The sequence below is a fragment of the Coffea arabica genome, chromosome 4c, assembly GCF_036785885.1.
Source record: "Coffea arabica cultivar ET-39 chromosome 4c, Coffea Arabica ET-39 HiFi, whole genome shotgun sequence".
In the NCBI taxonomy this organism is placed as follows: Eukaryota; Viridiplantae; Streptophyta; class Magnoliopsida; order Gentianales; family Rubiaceae; genus Coffea; species Coffea arabica.
The window spans coordinates 8,500,383-8,523,967 of NC_092316.1; the positions used below are offsets into that span (position 1 = coordinate 8,500,383).

Sequence of the window (23,585 nt, forward strand, 5' to 3'; positions counted from 1 at the left end):
GCAGCCAGTAGCTATAACCTGAGCTGCTACTTGGTGAATCATTCGTATCGTGGCTTTGACCTTGGGAGTGCACTGAGCCACAGAATAAGTGCGAGTCCTATGTGTTTGCTAAGTAATGTAGCTTTGATCTGTGAGTTGTCTTTGTACCAGTTTTGGCTTAATCTCTACCTTGTATTTGCTGGAGGATCCAGTATGCTGTTGTCGAAGAGGATTCTTTCCTCGAATTCTTTTTGGTGACTGGGTGCATCTACATCCGCATCCATGGCAACAGGGATGTGCTGCAGGTGCAAGCAACTGGATTTTGATTTTTTGCTCCGCCATGTGGAGTATTTTTATAATGAAGCTGGAGATGTAAGCTGTCGTTTGAGGTTTTTCACTTCATGGGGAAGATGGCAGTTAGTAATTTTCCTTTTGGCAAGTAATTTTACTTATTGTTTTGTTCTTTGGTACTACTATTACTTTTCTCGATTTGATATTTACCAGAGATAAGATTTTCTTCTTTTCTTGGTTCATTTCATTTGTGAACTGTACTAAATAATTTATATGATCAGCAGGCTCTTAATTGATTAAGGTTTGCTCATCTCTGTTTCCGCCAATGCAATCCTAAAGATTTTGCTCTCTGTAAAGGGGAGTTACTAATTCATTTTGCTCTCTGTTGAATCTTGGATTGCAGGAAGCAGAGCTGATTAGAAGAAGAATTCTCCAGCCGGAAAACGTTTCCTATCATTGGAAAAACTTAACCACATCCTCTTAAAACTACCAATAATGTTCTCTCTCTCTGTCTCTCTCTTATTCTTTTGTCTAATGAACTCGAGAGAAAAATCCTTTTATCTTTTTTCCTTTTCTTCAATTCAAAATTTTCCTGCAAAAAGTGATTAAGAAGTACAATTTATGAGATAGACGTGAACGCCAGAATAGTTAAAAATTGATTAAGAAATATGATGCAACGAGAGTATGATACAACGAGACAGACGTACATAATTATAAGAAAACATCATTCTTTTTTTTTTTTTGTGGGAAATATATTGTATATTGCTTTATTGAAGTTTATACTGCCGGAAGATTAAAACAAAAAAAAAAAAAACACAGAGAAAAATGGATCAATAATAATACTCCGGCCCCTTTGACACCAACAAGTATCCGAATAAAGAAATTATTTGTAAATCTTTTTTATTTTGAGATTTTTTAGACATCTTTTTGTTTTTCAATTTATTTTTCTAATTGGCTTTTAACTACTCCAAGTCGTATTCCAGTTTGGGCGGTGGGAATTCCAGGTCATATTAAGACTGCTTGCAAGGGGTTTAAGAATCGCGGGCACAGCAACCACTCACAGTCAGTAAAACCCTATTCTCCTTCAATGGCGGGAAAGCGAAAAGCGGACGACGAAAACTCTTCCTCAGAAGATACCTCTTCATCGTCCTCGTCAGAAGAAGAAGATTCCTCCTCCTCCGGCTCGGGCTCCGAATCGTCGTCTTCATGCGAAGAAGAAGAAGGAGAAGGGGTTCAAAATAATCGCAACGATTCGTCAGAAAGGCAGAAAGTTGTAATAATCTCGGATGAAGAGGAAGAGGTTCAAAATAACGACGACGAATCATCAAAAAAGGAGAAATTAAGGGAACTTTTGGAACCCTTGTCCAAGGATCAGATTTTAGGGTATTTAAAAGAAGAGGCCCTAAAGGACCCGTCTATTCTCTCTCGGATCGTCGAGAAAGCCGAGTCCGACCCCACCCACCGCAAAATCTTCATCCACGGCCTAGCCTGGGATGCCACCGAGGACCAGCTCCTCCAAGTCTTCGAACCTTTCGGAGAAGTTGAGGAGCTCAAGCTAATAACTGATAAGGTTACGGGCCGGGCAAAGGGTTACGCTTTTCTCCTCTTCAAAACTCGGGCTGCCGCCAAAAGTGCGCTGAATAATCCTCAGAAGAAAATTGGCAACCGGACTGTCAGTTGCCAGCTCGCGGTTCTCGGTCCTGCTGCCGGTTCTGCCCCGGCAGGACAGGCTGCCGAGGTTAGTAAGAGGAAGCTCTTTGTGGCTAACGTTGGCCCGAATGCTAATGTGGAGAGGCTTCGGGCTTTTTTTGGGAAGTTTGGGGAGATTGAGGATGGGCCGTTGGGGTTGGATCCTTCTACGAACAAGCCAAGAGGGTATGCGATTTTCGTGTACAAGTCAGTTGATGGGTTGAACAAAGCATTGGAGCAGCCTGCTAAGTTGTTTGAGGGGTCGCAATTGAATTGCAAGAAGTTTGTTGAAGGTTTTAACAATAATAATAATAGTAAGAATGGTGGTAGCAAGGGCAGTAATCAACAGCAGAATCAGGGTGGTGGTAATCATGGTTTAGGCATAAATCCAGGCTATTTGGGTTCTGGTTTGAATGCTGGAGGGATGTTCATGCAGCAGAATCCTGGCATTGGGTTGGTTGGGAATCCAATGCTCGCAGCTGCTTTGAATCAACCAGGCTTGGCTGTTGCTGCCATGGCTGGGATAGGTGGGAATTTTGGGTTGAATAATTTAAATCCTGGTATGATAGGAAACTATGGACCGCTAGCGGCTTTGCTAGGCCTAGGGGGTTTACAAGGTGCTGAAACGGGGCAGTCTTCTGTAGGAGCAAATGCAGCTGGAGTAGCGGTAGGGACTGGATCAGCTCAGCCTCAGTCTGATATTGGATCATCAGGGATGACTTTACCTTCATAGTTCGTACTTTATTCAGATGATTGAGTTTTTCTTCTTTCATGGATGTCACATTCTTTAAATGGCATTCACTGCTTTTTGTTCTTAACCTTCTCAGTTCGTAGGGAAGAAATTTTAGTATTTTATGAACACTGCACTGACTGAAGCATGGTTTGCTGTCTGACTTAGGTCATTAGGTCATTCATTTATTCAGCGTGAGGATGTGGATATTGATTGACATTTACCGTTGTTCTTTTTATTGTTTGGAAAATTTTGCCAACTTGCTATAGACTATTGGCTCATGACAACTGTTGGAAACTGCCAAACTAGGTCATATGACAAAATTACCAACCTCATCTTGATGGATGTAGTTGGATAGTACAATTGTCTATTACAATTGTTCTTCTAATGCTTTGTGGATCCATAAAATTGGCCTGATTCTGCAACTCCTCCTGTCAAGTTCCATCTTCACTCCCTCTCTTTTTCAATTTAAAGGTATTATTAGATCTTATGTCTTTCAGATATTCTTTACTGGCATCTGAATCATGTCATACAGGTAAAGCTTGGAACTCTTTTTCTTTCAGCCCAGACCAACCAGTAATTTGTCTCTTCTTAAAACCCTGGTTGGGTAAGCTAGAAATTTATTAGGGCCAGTGTACTTCTGTGCTTCCCAACACATTATAGGATAGAACAAGTGCCCTTGAGCAACAATTTAGATGAATTGATTGACATTTAAGTTGAATGTCAAACCTCATTAATGTCCTTTACACATTGGTTTACATACGTACATTGTGAAATGAAAATTGGTTTAGGTGATGTTGCAGAGTTTGAATTCATCAATGAGTTCAAATTCATCCGCCAGCTTAACGATTTACATACTGACCTTGCCCGCAGTCCAGCTTTAGCGGCACTCGGTAGCCATATCAGGTGCCAATTGTGCGCTGTTGCGCTACTAGAAAAAGTGCACGATTGGCTATTTAGCGCTCAAGAATATGTGGGGTGGAAATTACTTGCATTTTGTTTGATATTTGACATTAAATCTTTTTCAACCGTCCAAAGAAATTGAAACAATTCTTGCTTTTAGGAAGAATCGCTGGAACTCATACTTCTCTCTTCTTTTGACCCTAGTCTACTACTCCCCTGTATTTAGAAGGGAAAACAGAAAAACAAAAATGTAGTCCAGACTCCAGCCTCTATATGAAAGGAAAGTGAAGAGACGGTGAAGGAGAGAATTAGGAGAGTCACTGAGGGGCTGCAAAGACGGTTTACTTTAAAAAAATAAATAAATAAATAAAGGATAGAAAGGGAAAGAAAACGAAGCATTTGAAGGGAGACAATAGCAGACTTGCCAAAAATCTGGTAAAAAACTGGTGCAGAAGGTTTTACTTCACTTACAGTTCTGAAAAGCCGACCATCTGCAAAACTTGCTTACAAAGAAGTCTCTGCAGCAGAATGGTCAAAGAATGATTTGTCTGACATTGAAGTCTCAAGAGCTAGGTACAGCAAAGATGCTTGCATATCATTTAGACATATCTTCTCTAGTATTGGCACAAACTTCGTTCTAAACCAAAAGACCAGAAAATAGAAAAATCAATCCAAGTTTTACGATACATATGGTTCTAACTTGGAAGAAATCTCTGATCTCCGATCGATATCAGAGCGACGGTGAATGAGTCACGAGCCTAGTATACAAATAGGAAGTTAGCAGTCGCCACGATAGTGAACTCTGACTCTCCTCGTTCGAGGCGGGCAAACGATGAAAAGCAGCAGTGCCAATAGCAGGAGTAGCACCAAATTTAGCAGCAGACTATGATCATCACCATTTGAGCCGCAGCATGCGCATCCCATGCTATTTCTTCTGCTGCAGAAAATCTCCTGAAAAAAAACAGCCGAAACGTCGCTGTGGTGCCAACAAGAAATCAGAAGACTTTCAGCTCCAAAGCAGCAAAATAAAGAAGGAAAATGATAGAGATCTCGAGTGCTTGAGAGGCTTGCAAACATTAACTGAAGGTAGGTACCAGGGAAAGCCAATTCAACAGCTCTATGATTGTTTATGATGAGATTAAGACCAGAGGTAGCGACGGATGGACGAAAGGTCTATAGAGAAATTGATGAAAAGCAAATTCTATCCTCAGTGTATGGCATCCAATTGATGATTGACACGTTGACCAATTGCTTTGCATATTTCATTTTCACTCTTTTTCGGTTCTGTCTTAATGTTCGTCCGTTCTGTGGCTTTTTTTTTTTTTGGTAATACAGCTGTTTTCTTCAGTGTTCCGCCCTCGGTGGTTACGTGTATGCTCTAGGACGAGACGAGGAAAGCACCCAGAAATCGAAACTGTTGTTTGCGTATACGTCAAAAGCTGGACAATGTTACGCCATTTTCCAGTGGAATAAGCATGTGCATGTGTTTTAGGTTATGACAAAATAGATAGCAAATGGCACTGCTATTCGTATTAAAACTGTTTAAAATTAACTATTTTGGTTATTAAATTTTTTTAGTTAATTAAATTGATTATTCAACTATTTTTTATAGCTTTTATTTTTTTAATAGGGTAAGCGGAAGGGTTCGAACTGATTATTCAACTAATCAAAACATATAATTTTGGACTGAAAAAATGTATGTTTTCACTGGTTGATGTTGAGTGACAAACACATATTGTGACTTTCTAATTCTCGCAAAAGTGTCAAAAAACTTTTCTATTCTTATTGGACAGCTGTAAGGAATAGGAATGGATAGGTTGCAACACATATGTCAAAAACTTTTCTATTCTCATTGGACAGCTATAAGGAATAAGGAATGGACAAAAGGGGACTCTTCCACATATTTAGCATGACAAATATGTAGGCCTGGGTCAATCGGGCTAATGAGCCGAGATTTCATAAGATCGAGTTCAGCTCATTTAATTTGTAACATCTTAGAGTTTTGAATCATGAGTTTCAGATTAATAAGTATGAAATTCGTACTCAACTCACATGATATTTGGGTCGCGAGTCTCATTCGAATTTAGGCCAAATTCACTTATTATTTAATTTTCTTAATATAATTGCTATAACTAGTAAGTTATAAAACTAATTTAATATTCACAAGACTACAACATTAAAACTAAATATGAAAGAGTAACAATTCTTAAAAAGTATATAAATCAAGAATTTTTTTCAACAATATATATATATATATATATATATATCTAATTCGTTCAAAGTACATAGAAAATAATAATAAAATATGTGATCATAAGCTAATATATTTTCAAATATTGGAACTTCTTCGTAACCTTGTGACTTGAATCCAAACATGCCAACACAAAAAGAAAGCAATCAATATTATGCCAACACAAAAATTTACTCAACGAATAAGAAAAAATTTGCTCAACGAAAATATTGTATGATTGGATATAGAATTGATTAATTGTATATAATATAATACCAAAACATAAATATTATATATAATACCTATATATATGATTATATTACCAAAATATAAACATTATAAATATTACCTATATTGTATTATATTAATATATTATACATACAGGGCCGGACCTATATAGGACTTAAGTGAAGCCCAAGCTCAGCTGATATTATGTTAGCCTAGTTTTGAGGCTCAACTTCAGCTCGGCTCACTGATATTGTAGGTGTATTGGGCTTTTTATCGGGCCAAATTGATCGGGCTCGGACTAACCCGGACCTATTGACAATCCTACAAGTATGTCTATCATCATCTAATTGTACCCAAGTTTTCACGACGGGCATCAAAAACTGAATCGGGGCACTGAAGAGTTTCCTCTAGCCAAGGGGTAACTATTCTTCTTTGTTGGAATCGACGCTCGTTTTCCATTTTCTGTACATACAAAAGATCCTGGGTTTGACAAAATACGGGTTGGAGACATCTTCAGTCCCTTGTCCAAATAGTCACCTGAATCCAGTTGAGGAACAACAATCGAGTGAGAATGGTAGGCCCAATTGGTTTCGGGTCTTTTGCATTAAAAGCCAACACAATTGAACGGTAAAACCACCCATCGCTCCGTTCAGATCGAGTTTGTGTTTTGAGCAATCCAGTTTCAAACATGCCACACTGTGAATACATAGTCATTCAAAGTCAAAAGCCCCAAAACAATGTGCACAAGACACCATTTGTACTTAACCAACCGCTTTTGAGTAGTTAGCCACTGGCAAAGACTTTACATTTTGATAGGATGAAAGATCAAAGATTCAAAATGTAACTCTCATCGATATTATCGATGATGGTAATTCAGTACTCATCAATTCCTCCGGTTGGTTCAATTGGGCCTTCTCTCTCCTTAGAATAAGCTAGAATACAAGTAAAAGTAGGAATAAAGTAGATATTGCTGTTTAACTAAAAAGAAAAAATGAAAAAAAGCCACCGTATGTACTTGTATATACACTTTTATATTAATAGGTATTTTTTTCTCTTTTTATTTTTTACCCTCTTGCCTCTCCCCGTACCTCCAACTGTTAAAGACACTGCTAATTGTCAGATACAAGATTCGAGCTTTGAATTTGATAATGTAAAAGATTCTAAGAACTTTCGCTTCACCATTGAACCGGCTCGAGTAATTTCTATATAGGTATTCAAAATTGGTTTGTGCTATTATGTAGAAACATTTAACCTAGTCTAGCTATTCATATTTCTATGTAAAATATAATTTATCGAACTTATCATATTGCATGCATTTCAAGCTTTTGCAAAGATATGCTTGCAGTTTTTTTTTTTTTTTTTTTGCATCCTTTTGTTTTAGAAAGATAAATTCAATGTAGTATATAATTTCAACAAGGAGAAGAGAATCGTAACTTATTATTGGGGAATAGTGACTGAGCTAACCCTTGAATTGACCCTTGTTATGTTTCAAATTAAGAAGATTGAGTATTAAAAACATACACTCTTGTACTTGGACTCATGCTCTTTTTAAACAATTTTAGTTGGATTTATTACAAAAAAATTTGCTTCATGCTACACTGGTTTCTATCCAGTTATCAATGCTCTTATATTTTGTCATGAAAAAAACAAATTAATAGGAAATTATGGGGTATTAACTTCTACGTTTGTTTGGATTGTGTTTTATTTGGAATATTTTTACTGTAGCACTTTTTTGTGATGTGATGTGTGTGAGATAAAAAGGTAATTGGGAAGATAAAAATGTGTATTGAAAATTGTAATGATGATGTAAACAGATAAAATTGGGGAAATAAAACACAATCCAAACAAAAAGATTGGTACTTGTTTTGTTTGGATAGCCTATTACTTGGAAAACAAAAGAAAAATTTTGTTGCATCGCAAAGAAGTTTTTAAATATTTTTTTTTATTATCTTTTTATCTCACATTATTATAAAAAAATGCTACAAAAATATTATTTTAAAATTTTCTTTTCCAAACTTTCTTCTATCCGAACACGCAAAAATTTCCTAGATTTTCAAAAGGTCCTCATTCAAATTACTACTACATTTTTTTTCACCCTCCCACCGCAAACTGTTAGGCTTGGATTTGAATCCTAAATCTGAGTCTCTCCCTGACTACTAGATTGACCCCCTTATCTTTCTCTCAGTCTCTTGCAGAAAGCGTGTGCCATGAACTTTGCGACATTGACTTTTGGAATTTTCTCTGCCACTGCGGTCTCTCTTTAGATTATTTGTTCCACTAGTACAATGCACGAGTTATTGATTATTGAATACGTCTATTCTTAACCACTGGGCCAATGGCTCGGTGGCCACCAGGGAGGGGTTTAAGTCCTTTCTTTGGCAGTAGGTAAGGGTTCAATCTCACTTGTAGCGAAAAAAATTTAAAGATTGTGTCATAGTATTTCTTTGATTTAGTTGGATCTGCTGTATATCCACTAATCCCATACCATAATATTTTCTTGATTTAGTTGGATCTGCTGTATATCCACTAACCCCATACCACAGCCTCTTTAGACTTCCCCTCTCCCTAGACTCTACAACTTATTCTAGAATCGTACTAAAGTTCCAAAATTTTTCAAGAACAAATTTTGAGATATTCTTTTACACATTTTTTTAAATTTTTTATCTTCCATTTATAACATTGCTATAGTAAATTTTTTAACAAAAACTCCAATCAAAATGGACTCTAAGCATTTAACTGCTCCAATAGTTTGTAACAATGGCCTTTTTTTTTTTACTTGGAAAATGATACATAAAAGTATGCATCCTTCACAAGCGCCAATGATAACTAGTGTACTTAGTATGTGTAAGTGTTCTAAGTGGGCTGGGACATTTTCGAAGTCAAAATTAACAGATCAATACAGAATAACAACAGAAGACCTTGAAAAGTTTCGTGTCAATTTCGAATGAGAAATTTTCAGACTATAAATTTCTCAAGTAGGACCATCTGGTTGAACTGAGGGAACAGTGTTTTTTTTTTTTTTTTGGGGCCACTTTTAAAGCAACAGCTACAAGTTATTGCAGTCTAATTTCAGTAGCGTGTTGTTGAAGTAAATGTCAAAATTGCAAGCTGCATTACAACTACATTTCAAACTTTCAACCATTCAAAAACATGCATTTTGACAGTAGACCCTGGTTTTAAGATTACGATATCTGAAGAAAATTTTGTTCTTTCTTTGAAATTCAACGAGAATGCAAAAGAGCAGCGAATTATAATAAGTACAAAGAGTTGATGGATGCTTAGACTGTGCATGTAGAATGGTTCTTAATTATCCAAAATTGTCGACCATGATTTAGACAATCATGTTAATATGGAATCTGTGTCTTAGTATTTCAAAATAATATTGCAGAAAAATTTTCTTTTTTTTTTTTTGTAATTCTATTTTACCTCTTTTTCCTTCATCAAATTTTCGACTTTGTGATGTCTTAGAAGTTAGAAGAAAGAATGTTCGAACCCTACATGGGTTTGTTTGGATTGTAAGTTATTTGAAATATTTTTACTGTAGCACTTTTTGTGACGTGATGTATGTGAGATAAAAAGATAATTGAGAAGATAAAAAGATGTATTGAAAATTGTAATGATGATGCAAGCAAATAAAATTGGGGAAATAATGCTCAATCCAAACAATTAATGACTATCCTACACTTCCTTGCTTCCTGCAAATTGTAACTTTCTTCTTCTTTTTTTTTGTTTTTGTTTTGTTTTGGGCCTATGTTTTAGTTGCATTACAAACACAATTTTCAATCAACATTTTAACTACTTTTTTTTTATCTCACACATATTGCTTTCCAATAAGTACTACAATAATTATTCCAAATAAGCTCCTATCCAACCAGACTCGTTATCATTAGAGATCCTTCATTTTGCAGAAGTTTCAATAATTATGGCAAATATTAGAGACACATATTTAGTTTTAGTGTATGCATTCTTTAACCATGAAAAAAGAAAAAAAAGATTTTTTTCCCTCTTCTTTTTTTTTCTTTCTATTTTAGTAATAAAGTTCGTAGCTAAACTTCGAGTAGTCTTTAGTTAAAGGGAAAATAATATTCGTCGTATTCGAATTTCACAAAAAGGAAAAAAAAAAAAGATATTCATGATATTCTATGCTTCTACTAGGACTAGTAATTTTATATGCAACATGAGCTTTTAAGGGATGCTTTTGCTTTCATTTTGAAGAAAGAGGAGTTGAGTCCAATGATGGAGCCAAGGGGGGGCAGGGGGGGGCAGAGGGGGGCCATGGCCCCCTAAGTTTTGAAAATTTTAATTCATAATATGTAAATATGTGTGTAAAATAAAATTAGCCCCCCCTAAATTTTTACAATTTTAGTTTATATTATGAGAGTTGAGATATATATATATATATATATATATATATATATATATGAATTAGTCATCTTTGAATTAATTTTTTTCTTCAGAAAAAGTTATTTATTTTTTATTGTACTAATTATTTAACTTTCAAAAATTAAACATATAATTTGATGTTCCATATTAAATTGACCCAATGTGATGTATTAGAATAAAAAGACCCAATTCATAATTGTTAATGGGCTAAAAAGACCCAATTCATAATTGTTAAAAGCAAGAACTAGTACGTCTAAGAATAGAACTTCAATATTTTGAGTTCGACATTTCAAATCATCATGAATTGCAAGAAATATCTGGTATTCATGAGTTATGTCAATACTTGGTTAAGACAAGAAAATCAGTGATATATCCTCTTATTGACAGATTTATTAGATTTGTTATTACTCTTCCTATATCAACTACAACTAAGAGCGGGCATTTCCAATTATGAAAATAATCAAGACAAAGCTCCGAAACTAGATGGAAGATAATTTCTTGAATAACTGTCTAACTGTGTATATAAAAAAGGAAGTTGTTGAAAAATTTAGCAGTGATTCAATCATAGATGAATTTAGTTTTATAAAAGAGCATAGAGCTCAATTTACTTCTAAGAAAAGATGTTGAAATTTCAAATTATGTTAACATAACTTTTATCTTTTTTCAATTGAAAATAGTTACATTTATATTACATGGTTATATATATATATATATATATATATATATATATATATATATATTGCATAGGTGACATATTGGAGAACATCTTCTCGTAATGTGCAAATTGGATGATTTGTGATGTTATAAGATATTTAATCAAAATTTATCCTTTTTGTTAATTTTTGTTATGACTATACCGCATATTTATGAATAGACATACCTTTATAATTAAATTTAATATTTGATATTTTTAGATGTTATATATTTAAATAGAAGAAAATTATTTTGAATATAATATATTAAGATAATTTTATTAGGAAATAATTTTGGCCCCCCAAAAAAAAAAATCCTAGCTCCGTCACTGGTTGAGTCATTAACGAAAAAGCCTCAGCATATCTTTTGATTGGGAGTTCAGAAGTACTAATTATTTTCTACGTTGCTAAAGAAATCATAGTAAAAGTTTTACAAGTGCATCTGCAATTAGCTCTTCATCAAAAGTATTTCTCCATACTGATTCTCATCATGACATATTATTACAAATTGCTTTTAACCCAATTGATAAGGCTTTATAAGTAAACAAGGATTAATACGTGCACCAGATGCTTCGATGTTGCTTTCGTTAATTATCACTTATGGATGACATGATGACAACGAAAGCCCAACAAGTTAATTTATTAGTTAGAACATCTTCTTGATTACTCAACTAATTAAACATATTATTCTTATCATTCTCAAATTAAAGAACCTTTTGCATTGTAAACTCATGATACTTCCACAATGCACCTTTTGTTTTGTATGTAAGGAATCATTTGTTTGGGACCTGATCACAGCTTAATTATTGATGAAGAATTTTGGCACAGGATGAAGTGAGTCAGATACAAATTCTTTAGAAGGGATAAGATGAAAGTAGCCTTTTTAAGAAAAACCAGGGCATTTATCTTACAATCTGGGTTCTGTGAGTTTTAAGTAATATTATGGTCCCAAATCTATCGTCTAAAGATTTGTGGTGATTTTCCAGTCCTTACGGGTGTCGTGAATCTCTTTTGTGGTTTTGAAAAAGCTCATGTTTGGGTTGCTATTTTTTTGGAATTTTTGTAGAAAAACGTACTGTACCAATTTGATATATGTGAGGTAAAAAGGTGATTGGAAAATATATTTACGAAAAACGTAAAAATTATTTGGGAGAAAATGGCTTTCCAATATAAATGCACTCTTAATTTGGTTTTTAAAATGGCTAGTTAAAAACTATATGCATTTGAAAAATTTTAAGAAAAATGAACTTTTATAAAAATGATTAGCCTTTACCATACTAACGGTATATATATATATATATATATATATATATATATATATATATATATATGTGTGTGTGAGTTTAGAATTTTGACGACTCTTGACAGTGTAAATACTATCAATATAAGAAAGATTAATCCAAATAATATTGGGACTTATTTTTTAAATGTCAAAAATACCAGTACTGATTTTAACGTGTTTGACAAAGAAATCTTCATCTCAATCTTGGCTGAAAGAAATTTTCACCTCAATATTGGTTGAATATATGATTCTGTAGAATCAAATTAAAAAAAAAAAAAAAAATCAGTTCGCAAAGATCGGAAAATTTTTTTCATTTTTTCTTGATTTGATATGATTTTCTTTCTTTTTTTTTTTTTTGTGATAATGTTGTCTCAATCGACTCTTCCCCTCAGCCACGTTGAAGCCTGGCCTTGTGCTTTACCCGTCTGATTGTCGTCTCAAGCAAGGGTGGCTTACATTGAACCATTGACTTTGTTTTTTGTACGAAGATTCCAGACCATACTTCTTTTTTGGGACCACTAATTCCATGAATACTTGCGCTTGTGTTATCCTAACTGAAATCCCTTTGTTTTATGGTTGCAACGAACTAATACAGAGTTCTTTTATTTAAACCATTCCCATGCTGTCTTGATTGAATTTGAAAATTCATTACTTTGTTCCTGTTAGGATAAGCTTAAAATAAAACTACAGACACATTACGTCTGATATCGATGAAACACTAAAAATGGCACATTTGCCAATTGAGATTCTGTCCATGTAATTCTTGAATTAAAAACTCTAATCACGCATCTCAATCCTTTTTTTTTTTTTTTTTTTTTATCAACATGGGAGGGTTGGAGCGGGAGAAGCGGGGACAATTGATTTAAACTCAGATTCTCTAATTCTCGAAATCTCAACCTTTAGTTATTTATATATTTGATTGAGAGTTAATTCTTTTATTAGATCTGTCTAACAGGCGGCACGCGTCAATATGTGTTTCAGATGTTGGATTTTTAGCAAAGTATAAAATTAATTAAGAAAAATATATAAATATAAGAGAGAACAGTAATTATTAGTGCGTGTGTGTATATGATAGTTTGGGTGTGTTAACGACCGGCTAAAAAGCCTTCTTTATTTAAACCATTCCCATGTTGTCTTCATTGAATTTGGATTTTCATTACTTTGTTCCTGTTAGGATAAGCTTCAAACTACAGACAAGCTGTGTCTCATATTAATGAAACACTAAAGTGACATATTTGCCAATTGCGATTCTGTCCATCTAATTCTTGAATAAAAATCTCTAACCATACATCTTAGTTTTAAGGGTTTTTCTAACCATACATGTTACAGGCTTACAGCCGAATGGGATGTTAGTTCTTTATTATTAATCTTTAAATGGAGTGGATCCCAATTTCTTCTGCCACGGGAAAAATTCAAACTGTTGTGAAATAAATGCATAGGATGCTCCATTGAATACGTTCGGCGAGGTTGGTGGCCTCATGTTTCATTTTTGGCTCTTTTCCAAGTTCCAATTTAATGCACCTTCCTTTTCAAGAGAAGAGAAAAAAGTGCAATTCTTCTGCCAGAATTAACCCTTTGGTGAAAAGGAACAGACAAAATTTACCGACCTTTACCGCATCATACCATTAAAGAAAGGGGAGGATAAGAAATTATTAAGTTTCAAAAGCCAAAAAAAAAAAAAAAAAAGAAGTAATTTAATGTATGAATAGAGGATTATTAATTTTACAGCACTGTACTTTTTGATGACTGTATTTCTGTGCATATTATTTTTCATTTCGAGAAAAAGGCTTAAGAGGACAATTATCTCAATTCTAAGGGCAAGCTACTAGCGCATTTGTCGGCTACTTAGAGGATTATTCTTTCTAATAGACTAATTACTAATGAGAAATTGTTAGCAGCAAATTAGGAACCTCAACTTTTCTTAGATAAGGTGAATCGTTTTACTAGTTGAGTCAACCCCATTTATTACTTTCCACACGTATTATAAACTTAGTCAAACAAATTTTACAGTTGACTATATAGTTATTATATCAATGAACATTAATCTTTCTTCATCAACTAGCACAACCGTGTATGACAAGAAGTAGGAAAGACAAAAAATAGATACGAAAACTGCTAAAGTCTAAAGATAGGGCTACTGGAAAGAAATTGATAAATTTTTTGGCCAATATTGATAAATTTACCGTGGGCAAAGAGGAGGAAAGGAAATTGCCTTCCAAAATTTGTCAGAGAAAAGTTGGGAAATCAAAGCATTCATACTTCCAGTCATCCATTCATGCGTGATTGTGGCCTATTTATTTCTTGAAAATTTGACAATTTACATACCCATTCAAAAATCTTTGTATGAGCTGATTGATATTTCACTTGGAAACAAAAATTGAGTTTGACTAATATGTCGATGACATTATTATTATTATTGATAGGAAAAGGGCATCTTTACTTTTCTCTGTTTACTTGCTATCTTTATTTCTTTACTCTCATCTAATATTAACTTCTCATAAAATCTAGAGCAAATTATCTCACTACTCACTAAACTTTTTGAATAGTAGATTTTTAACCACTCAACTCTTAAGAGTATGTATTTACCTACTAAACTATCAAACGTATAAATTTCGGATCATTTCATCTATTCTCAACGTCACATCCATCAGATTTAAGGACTCCTACGAGTCGCGCAGGATGAAACGGTGAAACTAAACTTAATGGTAGAAATGGATAGAATGACCTGGAATTTATATATTTGATAGTTTAGTGAGTAAATACACACTCTTAAAATTTTAGTGATAGTGCTTAAACTTCAACTATTCGAAAAGTTTAGTGAATATCTGGATAGTTTACTGTAAAAACTATAATAAACATACGTTTTTGTTTCTGTCGTGATTAAGAATCGCACCAAAAGAAAAAAGAAAAAAAAGGAGAAAACTACTGCTTCGATGAGAATTTACCGTATGATTGATCTCCATTCTGACACTCGTAGGTTAAATTCTGCCCATGGATCCAAATGGTAAAATCATGGGATTGTCTCATCTGAATTTTCGTATGTCAATAATCTCAATCAAAAAAATGAGTCAATAGACCAAAACTAATAATATCTGTAAAATATGTATACCAAAATTGCAATTGATAGTTGAAGGCCTTAGCTGAAATCTTGGATGACTTTTATATTGAGAATGAACTGTTGCAAAAGTTTTAAGGACCTTCATAATAATTTATCCTACTAAACTAGTTCTATACAATAATATCAACTAGCATTATAATTGGTTGAAATCGTCATAGGCCCCTACGAGTGTATTACAAGAAAACAATTGACAAAAAGGTCTAAAACAAATATATTTACGTTGAATTCAACAACTTGAAGTACACCTAATTCTAATTGAAGTCATTAGAATGCATCTGACCTAAAAATAGATGGTCAGGTTTGTCTTTCAGTTGTTTAGAAGGAACAGCTCATATCTCTGTGTGTGTGTTGTTCATAAATGTAGAGGCATTTTGTTGGACCATCTCAAGTGAACAATTCCTCTATAATTTTTATGAAAATGATGGTCAGAATGAAGATTCAATACCCAACAACAGTTAACTAACCATTCCAAGCACATTAAATTCAGTATTGATTACCTTCATCGCATGAATTTATTGGGCATATGGATAACCAAGAAGTATTGAGGTACAAAATCAATCATAAAAGGCATGACTCTATGGTTTTGTGAATTGCGATATTTGCCTTTGGCCACAATGGCATATCTTGTCTTGTGTGGGATAATGGAGGCAAATCACCCCGATTGACATGACTTTGGCTCTAGAAGTATAAATGGGCTTAATCAGGCTTTAACATTCTAATATTTAAATTTATTTATTTATTTTAACGAGTTTGAAATCGTACTCATACTTTAGTGCATTTTTTTTAATCAAACTAAAATTTAAACGAGTTTTTAGTGAGTCGAACTTGAGTAATTTGAATTTTTAAACATTAATTTTAAATTTTATGCTAATTAGGCCAAACTCCAGCTGAATTTGAAACTTTATCGAACACAAAATGATGTTCATGTTTAATAACCTAATTAGTTGATAAACTAAACTAAACGAGCTCTTATTGAGTTAAACTTGTTTGAGTATCCAATAATTCGAAGTGTCTGTTTGCCTTACTTAGATGTTTCTCAAACCCTAGTAAATCATGAAGTTCTCATCGTACAACATGACCACTTACACAATTTTGCTAGTATTTAATTTCAGTAATCAAAAAACTTAACATGCATGTAAAATTTATTTTAATACGACTTATTGAGCATTAATTGAAAAAATCTATTATGAATCATTTTGTTTCATTAGCATGATTTGAAAAAAAAAATTCAAATATTATTGAATTTGTATCATAAATACGATTTTTAATCATCTTTTTACTTCACAAAAAAAGCGTCACAGTAATCCAAATGACCTTTTTCAAATAATCTCTTATCCAAACACATCCAATTAATTATTGTAATCTAACGCATACATTTCAATTCCCATGCCCATGATTAATTGAGTATGTTATTGATAATCCATTCCCTTGTCTTTTTCATCTAAAGGTTATTATAATTTACCTTTCAACTAAGCTACCAAATATTATAATTGGGGGGTGGTAATATTTGTAAGACAAGTCAAAATTGGAGAAAAGATTTACTCACTCAGTCCTACTCGAAATTTTGACTTTTGCACACGCACTCAACCCTCTTGCCATCATTATCCTTGAGCCTCTCACACCTCACAAGTCGTAACGTGACCTCAGCAAAATAGTGGCATTATCGTCGATAAACCCGAAAATCATGACCCTTTCTTCAGTACTTTCCAGCCGCAGACAAAAAAATCCCGTTCAATTCATAGATGCCCCCAACTGCTAAACTGCAACTTCCTCCTTTTCACTCTCCTAGAAAGTTTAACCTTTTTCACACACACTCAAATACACCCGCATTATCACACTCTGAGAAATAAATACTCAAATGGGTTTTCAGGAATTCGATGAAAGGAGCTGAAAGCCAGCTCTCAAGTGTTGATTTTTAATGCAGAGAAAAAGGAAAAAAGAAAAAAAGGGAAAACAAAAACAAAAACCCATCAGTTGTTTTCAGTTGAGCTGTTTTTCTTGCATGTTCTAGATAAGTGGTATTCCGATTACTGGTTTGGAGGCAAACCCATATGGCAAAGCTAAGATAAGGTGCAAAAAAAGCGATATGGGGTGTGTTCTTGGGACGAGGGCTGCCAGAGAAACTGGGACAGCTACTCGCCGGAGAGGAGGAAATGGACGCCGGAGAAGAATTGGTCAACGGAGACCGGGTACTGAGGTGGTTGGAGTTCAAAAACAGGGCGAAGGAAAGGAGAGGACTGCAGAATTTCCGGCGCGGGAGCCTGACCGGAGGAAGCAAACGGCGGCGATACTGGAGTATTCTCTGAGGAATATCACTGCTACTAATCAGCAAGGATGGCCGACTTGGCTAGTTGCTGTCGCCGGAGATGCTATTAAGGATTGGACTCCTCGCCGTGCCAATACTTTCGAGAAACTCGATAAGGTGATTGAAAAAAAAATGGCTTTATCATCCGCTAATACACGGACGGATTTTTTTTTTTTTTTCTGCATTGGAGGATTAAGGTACAACTGTTAAGGAATGACGTACAACAGTGGACTGCTGTACTTTCGTTCGCACTATTAATTCTGTTATTGTGTGTTTTATTTTTCCAAACATTGATATTTTTATAAGAAATTGAAGAAATGTTGTTGCTTTTATTTCTATTTCCAAATGACGGAAATATATTCTTGAGAATTAAACTTTAAAGTGAATCCTGAGAGATTGATAGGGGAAAAAAAAGCAAAAAGATTTCCCTCTATTGGGAACACAATTAGAACTAATATATATATATATATTTTAAATGACCAGTAAAAGGTCAGTATTTGGGAAATAACCTAAAGAGTGTCATGTATTACTCAAGTTACAAGTTCCAATGCATAATGTACAACTCCTTGGTGCAGTATTTGATTTGGTCAGTGACAATTTTTTTCTTGGGATGCTGGAAAAGGCGCATGATTTTATCACTTGCTTGTGTTATGCTTAATGAATTTCATTTTTGCTCTTATATCAATAATTTTTTTATTTGGGATGTGTAGATTGGGCAAGGTACTTACAGCAATGTATACAAAGCAAAGGACTTGATAACAGGGAAGATAGTGGCATTAAAGAAGGTCAGGTTTGATAACTTGGAGCCGGAGAGTTTGAAGTTCATGGCAAGAGAAATTCTTGTGTTGAGTAAGTTGGATCATCCCAATGTCATAAAGCTTGAAGGGCTGGTCACTTCAAGAATGTCATCTAGTCTTTACTTAGTTTTTGAGTACATGGAGCATGATCTTGCTGGGCTTTCGGCGGGCCAAGAGGTCAAGTTCACTGAGCCCCAGGTAATATTCAACAGAAGATTTGTTTTCCTGGTTAAATGATTTTTACGATAATTACAGCTGTCAAAGTGTTGTAGATTAGTGCTGTTATTTTGAAACTTCTAAGATTTTAATAATAGTTTGATTCGCAGTTTGGTAGTTTTTATTCCCTTGACTACCCTTTCTTACTTTGCAAGTGGCCAGAGCTGTGATTTTGCACTTCTATTTAAGGACTGCGGCCAAGATATTCTGATAATGCATCTGTCTTTTAGTTTTGATTCTTCTGCTTTCTGAGGTTGCAATGGGACATTAACTAAACTGTCGGGTCCATGCCTGCTACTCCTTTGGGTATCCAATGCTGTGGCTTTTTACGGTTGTGATGATTGGGTCTATTGATGTTCTCTAATGGTGAAGAATTCACAGTTTTGGGTCCATGAAGTTAAAAAGCTCAATTGGGTGTCTGCTTACTCAGACCATTTTAATCACTCTTAGGGGGAAAATTTTGACTGTTAAGTTATAGGTATGGTATCTGTACTAACATATTTCCAGCCAATAATGCCTGTCAACAGTGTCTTAGGATATGAGATTCTTATCTGAACTTAAGTTGCAGTTTTAATACGTTTTTACATGCTTAGTTCCTATGGGTTTTATTTTATTTTATTTCAATTTATCTTATGTTTTTGGCATGTCATAGTGTAAAGTACCTACTGCTTTGGATAACTTCAGCACTTGATTTGGTTAAACGTTTGTTTACGTTGCCTTTTTTTTTTTAATAATCTTGTATACCAAAAAATGAATTCAAATATGTAGGATTTATTCACTGCATGCAAATATTGGTATGCTTGTAAATTTGTGCAAACAAAATAACTCTCTTCTGCAAATCATGTTACAATAATGGTTCAGGTCTACTCAATCCAACAGGGCTTTTTCCTCAATGCTAGAATTATTCTTTTATGGAAATTGTTAGTTTAAGTGTGTCAGATTCTCCTTGCACGAATTCTAATCCTTTGGCCCTTTTAGATTATCTCTATGCCACAGATTTTTCTTCTCTTCATGTTGAACATGAGAAATTAATCTTCCAATGCACTTCTTATTGCAGGTGAAGTGCTATATGCATCAGCTGCTTTCTGGCCTTGAACATTGCCACAATAATGGTGTGCTACACCGAGATATCAAATGCTCCAATTTACTCATTGACAATGAAGGAAATTTAAAAATTGCTGATTTTGGCTTAGCTTCTTTTTATGATCCTGAACAGAAGCAACCCATGACTAGTCGTGTTGTGACCCTCTGGTACCGGCCACCAGAACTTCTCCTTGGGGCCACTTATTATGGTGTCGGAGTTGATCTGTGGAGTGCTGGCTGCATTTTAGCTGAATTACTTGCTGGGAAGCCAATAATGCCAGGAAGAACAGAGGTATCTTTTTTCTTCTCAGTAATGTCCTTTTGCTTCGTTGATGAAGCCATTCCATTGCCTCTAATGCTTCTGGTGGGGTTAGTTTGATTGATCGCAAGTCACTTGATAGCATTCTTAGTCCAGCATCCTCTTTGCTTATTTTTCCTTTACACATTGTATTTACATCAGATAGGGGGAACTTTTGCAGCTATTCATCGCTGAATAATATTAAGGGGGATTACAACAATAACTGAGATTCTTGCTCATTTATGTGAAGCTTTATATACTTGTATTCTTCCTCAATTCAAGACAAGCCCTGATTGTTTTTTGTTTTCAAGGGGTTTGGCCTGGAGGATTATTACTTTTTCCTTTCTTGGCAACTGTGAATAGAAATCTTTCTACACCTGATGACTGATTTAAAAGATGTTATGCTTAGTCTATGAATCCTTGTGCATGGATATCTCATCTTTTGTTTATGCAGTCAATGAGCTAAATGTGGCATTTTTGTTCATGTTAGGGATTAAGCTGAAAGTATATTAATACAGCATACTTTTATGTGTTATATCAACATCAAATCTAGTATTTTTCCCAGAATCTGTTTCATATTTGTTGGAGAAAGAAAATTGGACGGGAGAGAAAATTATTCAGTTACTGTTGATTTCACTTCTAATCAATTCATTGTTGAGCATAATACGGTTATCTGCTTTGTGCTTTTAAGCCTTTTTTGTACCGGATGCAAGGCCATTTGATAATTTAGACTTTTTGCTGTTAGGTTGAGCAACTCCACAAGATATTCAAGTTGTGTGGTTCTCCATCGGAGGAGTATTGGAAGAAATCCAGGTTGCCAAATGCTACTCTTTTTAAACCACAGCAACCTTATAAGCGCTGCATATCAGAAACCTTCAAGGATTTTCCACCCTCTTCTCTCCCCTTGATTGAAACTCTTCTTGCTATCGACCCCAAAGATCGAGGCACTGCTACAGCTGCTTTAAATAGTAATGTAAGTATTTCGCAAAAAGCAGAAATATCTAGTTACAGAGGTTGCTCATCTAACTGCTTCATATATGTGTCTCAAAGTTATATTTGTATTCAGCTATTAGTCTAGTCAGCTATGTATGACTTATGTTTGGGGCTGGCTATTGCTCTAGTCAATGATAGGCAAGCAGTGCATTAGGTAAATTAATCATGAAGGGTCCAAGGGGAATGAACTATATGTTGAATGTTCTCCAAATGTTGGTGGTCTTTGAAGTCATAGTTACTTGGTCATCATCCTACTGCATTAACTTTAGCATCCTTTGTTCTCTTTCTTGGCCTGCAATTTTGATTCTTGGACTGTTATAGCCCTTTGAGTTATCTGGTCTTAGACAGCAAACATAATTGACAGAACATTGTTGCTTTTATGAAGTTATCCAGTCCAATGATGAGCCTCATTGGCCACCTTTTGAGTATATTGCTGGGATAGTGACCTTCTTTCCTCTCTAAAACACAAACCTGACATTGCTAGATGCAAACTGCTTCATCGGTGGAAAACTTCTCTTTAACAATATCTAAAGCTGATCTTTACTGTCTGCTGTACTCCTTTTCTTCAGTATTATCAAATTCTGAATGGAGGTGTTTAAGGGAAATGGACCGTATCTTTTCCTTGATCTTCTAGAAACCTGAAGATGAATGAAGGGAAATACTTCTAATAGGTTTTGGCAGTGACTTATCACTCAGTACAATCAAATATATGCATATTACTTCAGGGTATCTTGTTTCATCTTTTGAACTTCATTTTACATGTACACATGCAAGAAAATTGTGAGTGTATAATTTCTGTTTCTGATTGACTTTCTTATTACCTGTTCCTCTTTATATTTTCTTTTAGCATTTTGGCTTTTGTATCACTTTTTTTGTGGCCATTTCTATCCTTGAGGAGTTTATATGTTAGTTCAATGTTAGTTGGCATCTGACATTCACGGCAATATGGATACATTCAGACAGCTTTTTACGCTTTTTTTTCCTTTTTTTTTTTTCAGTTCTTTACTACTGAACCTTTTGCCTGCAACCCATTAAGCTTGCCAAAGTATCCTCCGAGCAAGGAAATTGACCTCAAATTGAGAGATGAAGAAGCCAGGAGGTACTTTTGCATCCTATCCTCAGAAATTTTCCTACTGCTCTATGTATATACTAACTTGAAGGTGTTTTTAGGCAAAGAGGTTTAAGTGGGAAACCACATGCTGTAGATGGTGCGAGAAGAGTGAGAGCTCGTGACCGGATTAGTCGAGCTGTTCCAGCTCCAGAAGCTAATGCAGAGAATCAAGCAAATTTAGATGTAAGGAAAACAGTATCTACTTCCCTTAAAACTGAATATTAGCCTGCTTAAGTTGATTCTGCTCTCTATTAGTCTAGCTCATAGAATGGAAATTGCCATTTTCTAATGTCTTGTCAAGTCAGTCCTCATCTGGTTCTGCACCACTGGCTTTGAAGTAACAGGCACAGTCACCTCTAAATCTTAGGTTCCCCTTCATTTGTGGTTTCTTGAGTTTTCCATATGATCCCGCTTGCCTAGCTAACAGTAATTTTGCCAAAAAGAATTGAGTAGGAAATTATCTTGAGTCTTTTTTTGTTTCTTTTTTCATCCTGACATAAAAATTTCAGACAAGGTGTTTGCTTCTAGGTTTAATGAGTTTATCCATCATTTACCCATTTTTTCTACCCGGCATTTATATTACTTACTTATCTGCAGAGGTGGAGAATGATGACAGAAGCAAATGCTAAGAGCAAAAGCGAAAAATTTCCACCTCCTCATCAGGATGCGGCAGTAGGATACCCTCTCGATAACTCCAATAATGGCCCTTTATCGTTTAATGTGGCTGACAATTCTTTTAATTCATCAATTTTTGATCCAAAGTCATCTCGATCTCTTAAGAATACTGCAGCAACTGGTGGACCGTCCAGGAGGAGAATTAAGAAAGAAGAACCTCAGATGGTGCCTTCTCGAGGAATTTTTAATGCCTTCCTTCCATCTACAGTTAGGTTATCAATGGATCTAAGGTTCAAGAAGGAATCAGCTTCAGAGATTTTTGGTCGCCAAAAGTAGAGTATGCATAAGAAATAAAAAGGTTTTGTGGATCAAAGTGTTTTTTCTGGCATTTAATTTTATTTTTTTTTCGCTCTTCATTTTTTTTATCCATTTTTTGAGCCTTGCAATATTGGAGGCGCTTTTGTAAATTCTCAAAAGGAACATCTAAGAAATTATGAGTAAAATTTTCTATTGAATTCCCCTCGTTTTTGTACAGTTAATAGTGCTTCTTGTAAAGTTTCAGAGCTTGGGCCTTCACTTACTTGTAGTTACTTCCTATGTAATGATTCCCCAAATTCAGATACACACATCTTTCTTTGGCTT

General features: G+C 34.8%; 2 protein-coding genes across 3 annotated transcripts; both read left to right on the forward strand.

Annotated features, from left to right (window-relative positions):
- The first annotated feature begins 63 nt into the window (after positions 1–63).
- On the forward strand, positions 64–2,908 carry LOC113742964 (UBP1-associated protein 2B). 2 transcript variants are annotated; one of them, XM_072045891.1, is made up of 3 exons: positions 64–418; positions 678–767; positions 1,254–2,908. In XM_072045891.1, exon 3 carries the CDS (start codon positions 1,358–1,360, stop codon positions 2,690–2,692), a length of 1,335 nt encoding a protein of 444 aa, XP_071901992.1. In that variant the 5' UTR covers positions 64–418; positions 678–767; positions 1,254–1,357; the 3' UTR covers positions 2,693–2,908. The 2 variants fall into 2 exon arrangements, with proteins under 2 accessions (XP_071901992.1, XP_071901993.1); XM_072045892.1 differs by having other exon boundaries at positions 64–395; positions 674–767.
- Positions 2,909–17,471: 14,563 nt separating this feature from the next.
- On the forward strand, positions 17,472–23,462 carry LOC113738790 (probable serine/threonine-protein kinase At1g54610). Its single transcript, XM_072045895.1, has 7 exons — positions 17,472–17,947; positions 18,541–18,825; positions 19,901–20,218; positions 20,970–21,197; positions 22,216–22,316; positions 22,388–22,511; positions 22,926–23,462. The coding sequence occupies exons 1-7, from the start codon at positions 17,612–17,614 to the stop codon at positions 23,277–23,279; spliced, it is 1,746 nt and encodes a 581-aa protein (XP_071901996.1). The 5' UTR covers positions 17,472–17,611; the 3' UTR covers positions 23,280–23,462.
- Positions 23,463–23,585: the final 123 nt, after the last annotated feature.

Excerpts from the sequence above, each read along its gene's own strand:
- LOC113738790 (XM_072045895.1), top strand. The coding sequence starts at position 17,612 with ATGGGGTGTGTTCTTGGGACGAGGGCTGCCAGAGAAACTGGGACAGCT. Across the intron at positions 21,198-22,215 it reads CAGCTGCTTTAAATAGTAAT|TTCTTTACTACTGAACCTTT; the intron begins GTAAGTATTTCG and ends TTTTTTTTTCAG. Across the intron at positions 22,317-22,387 it reads AGAGATGAAGAAGCCAGGAG|GCAAAGAGGTTTAAGTGGGA; the intron begins GTACTTTTGCAT and ends AGGTGTTTTTAG.
- LOC113742964 (XM_072045891.1), top strand. The coding sequence starts at position 1,358 with ATGGCGGGAAAGCGAAAAGCGGACGACGAAAACTCTTCCTCAGAAGAT.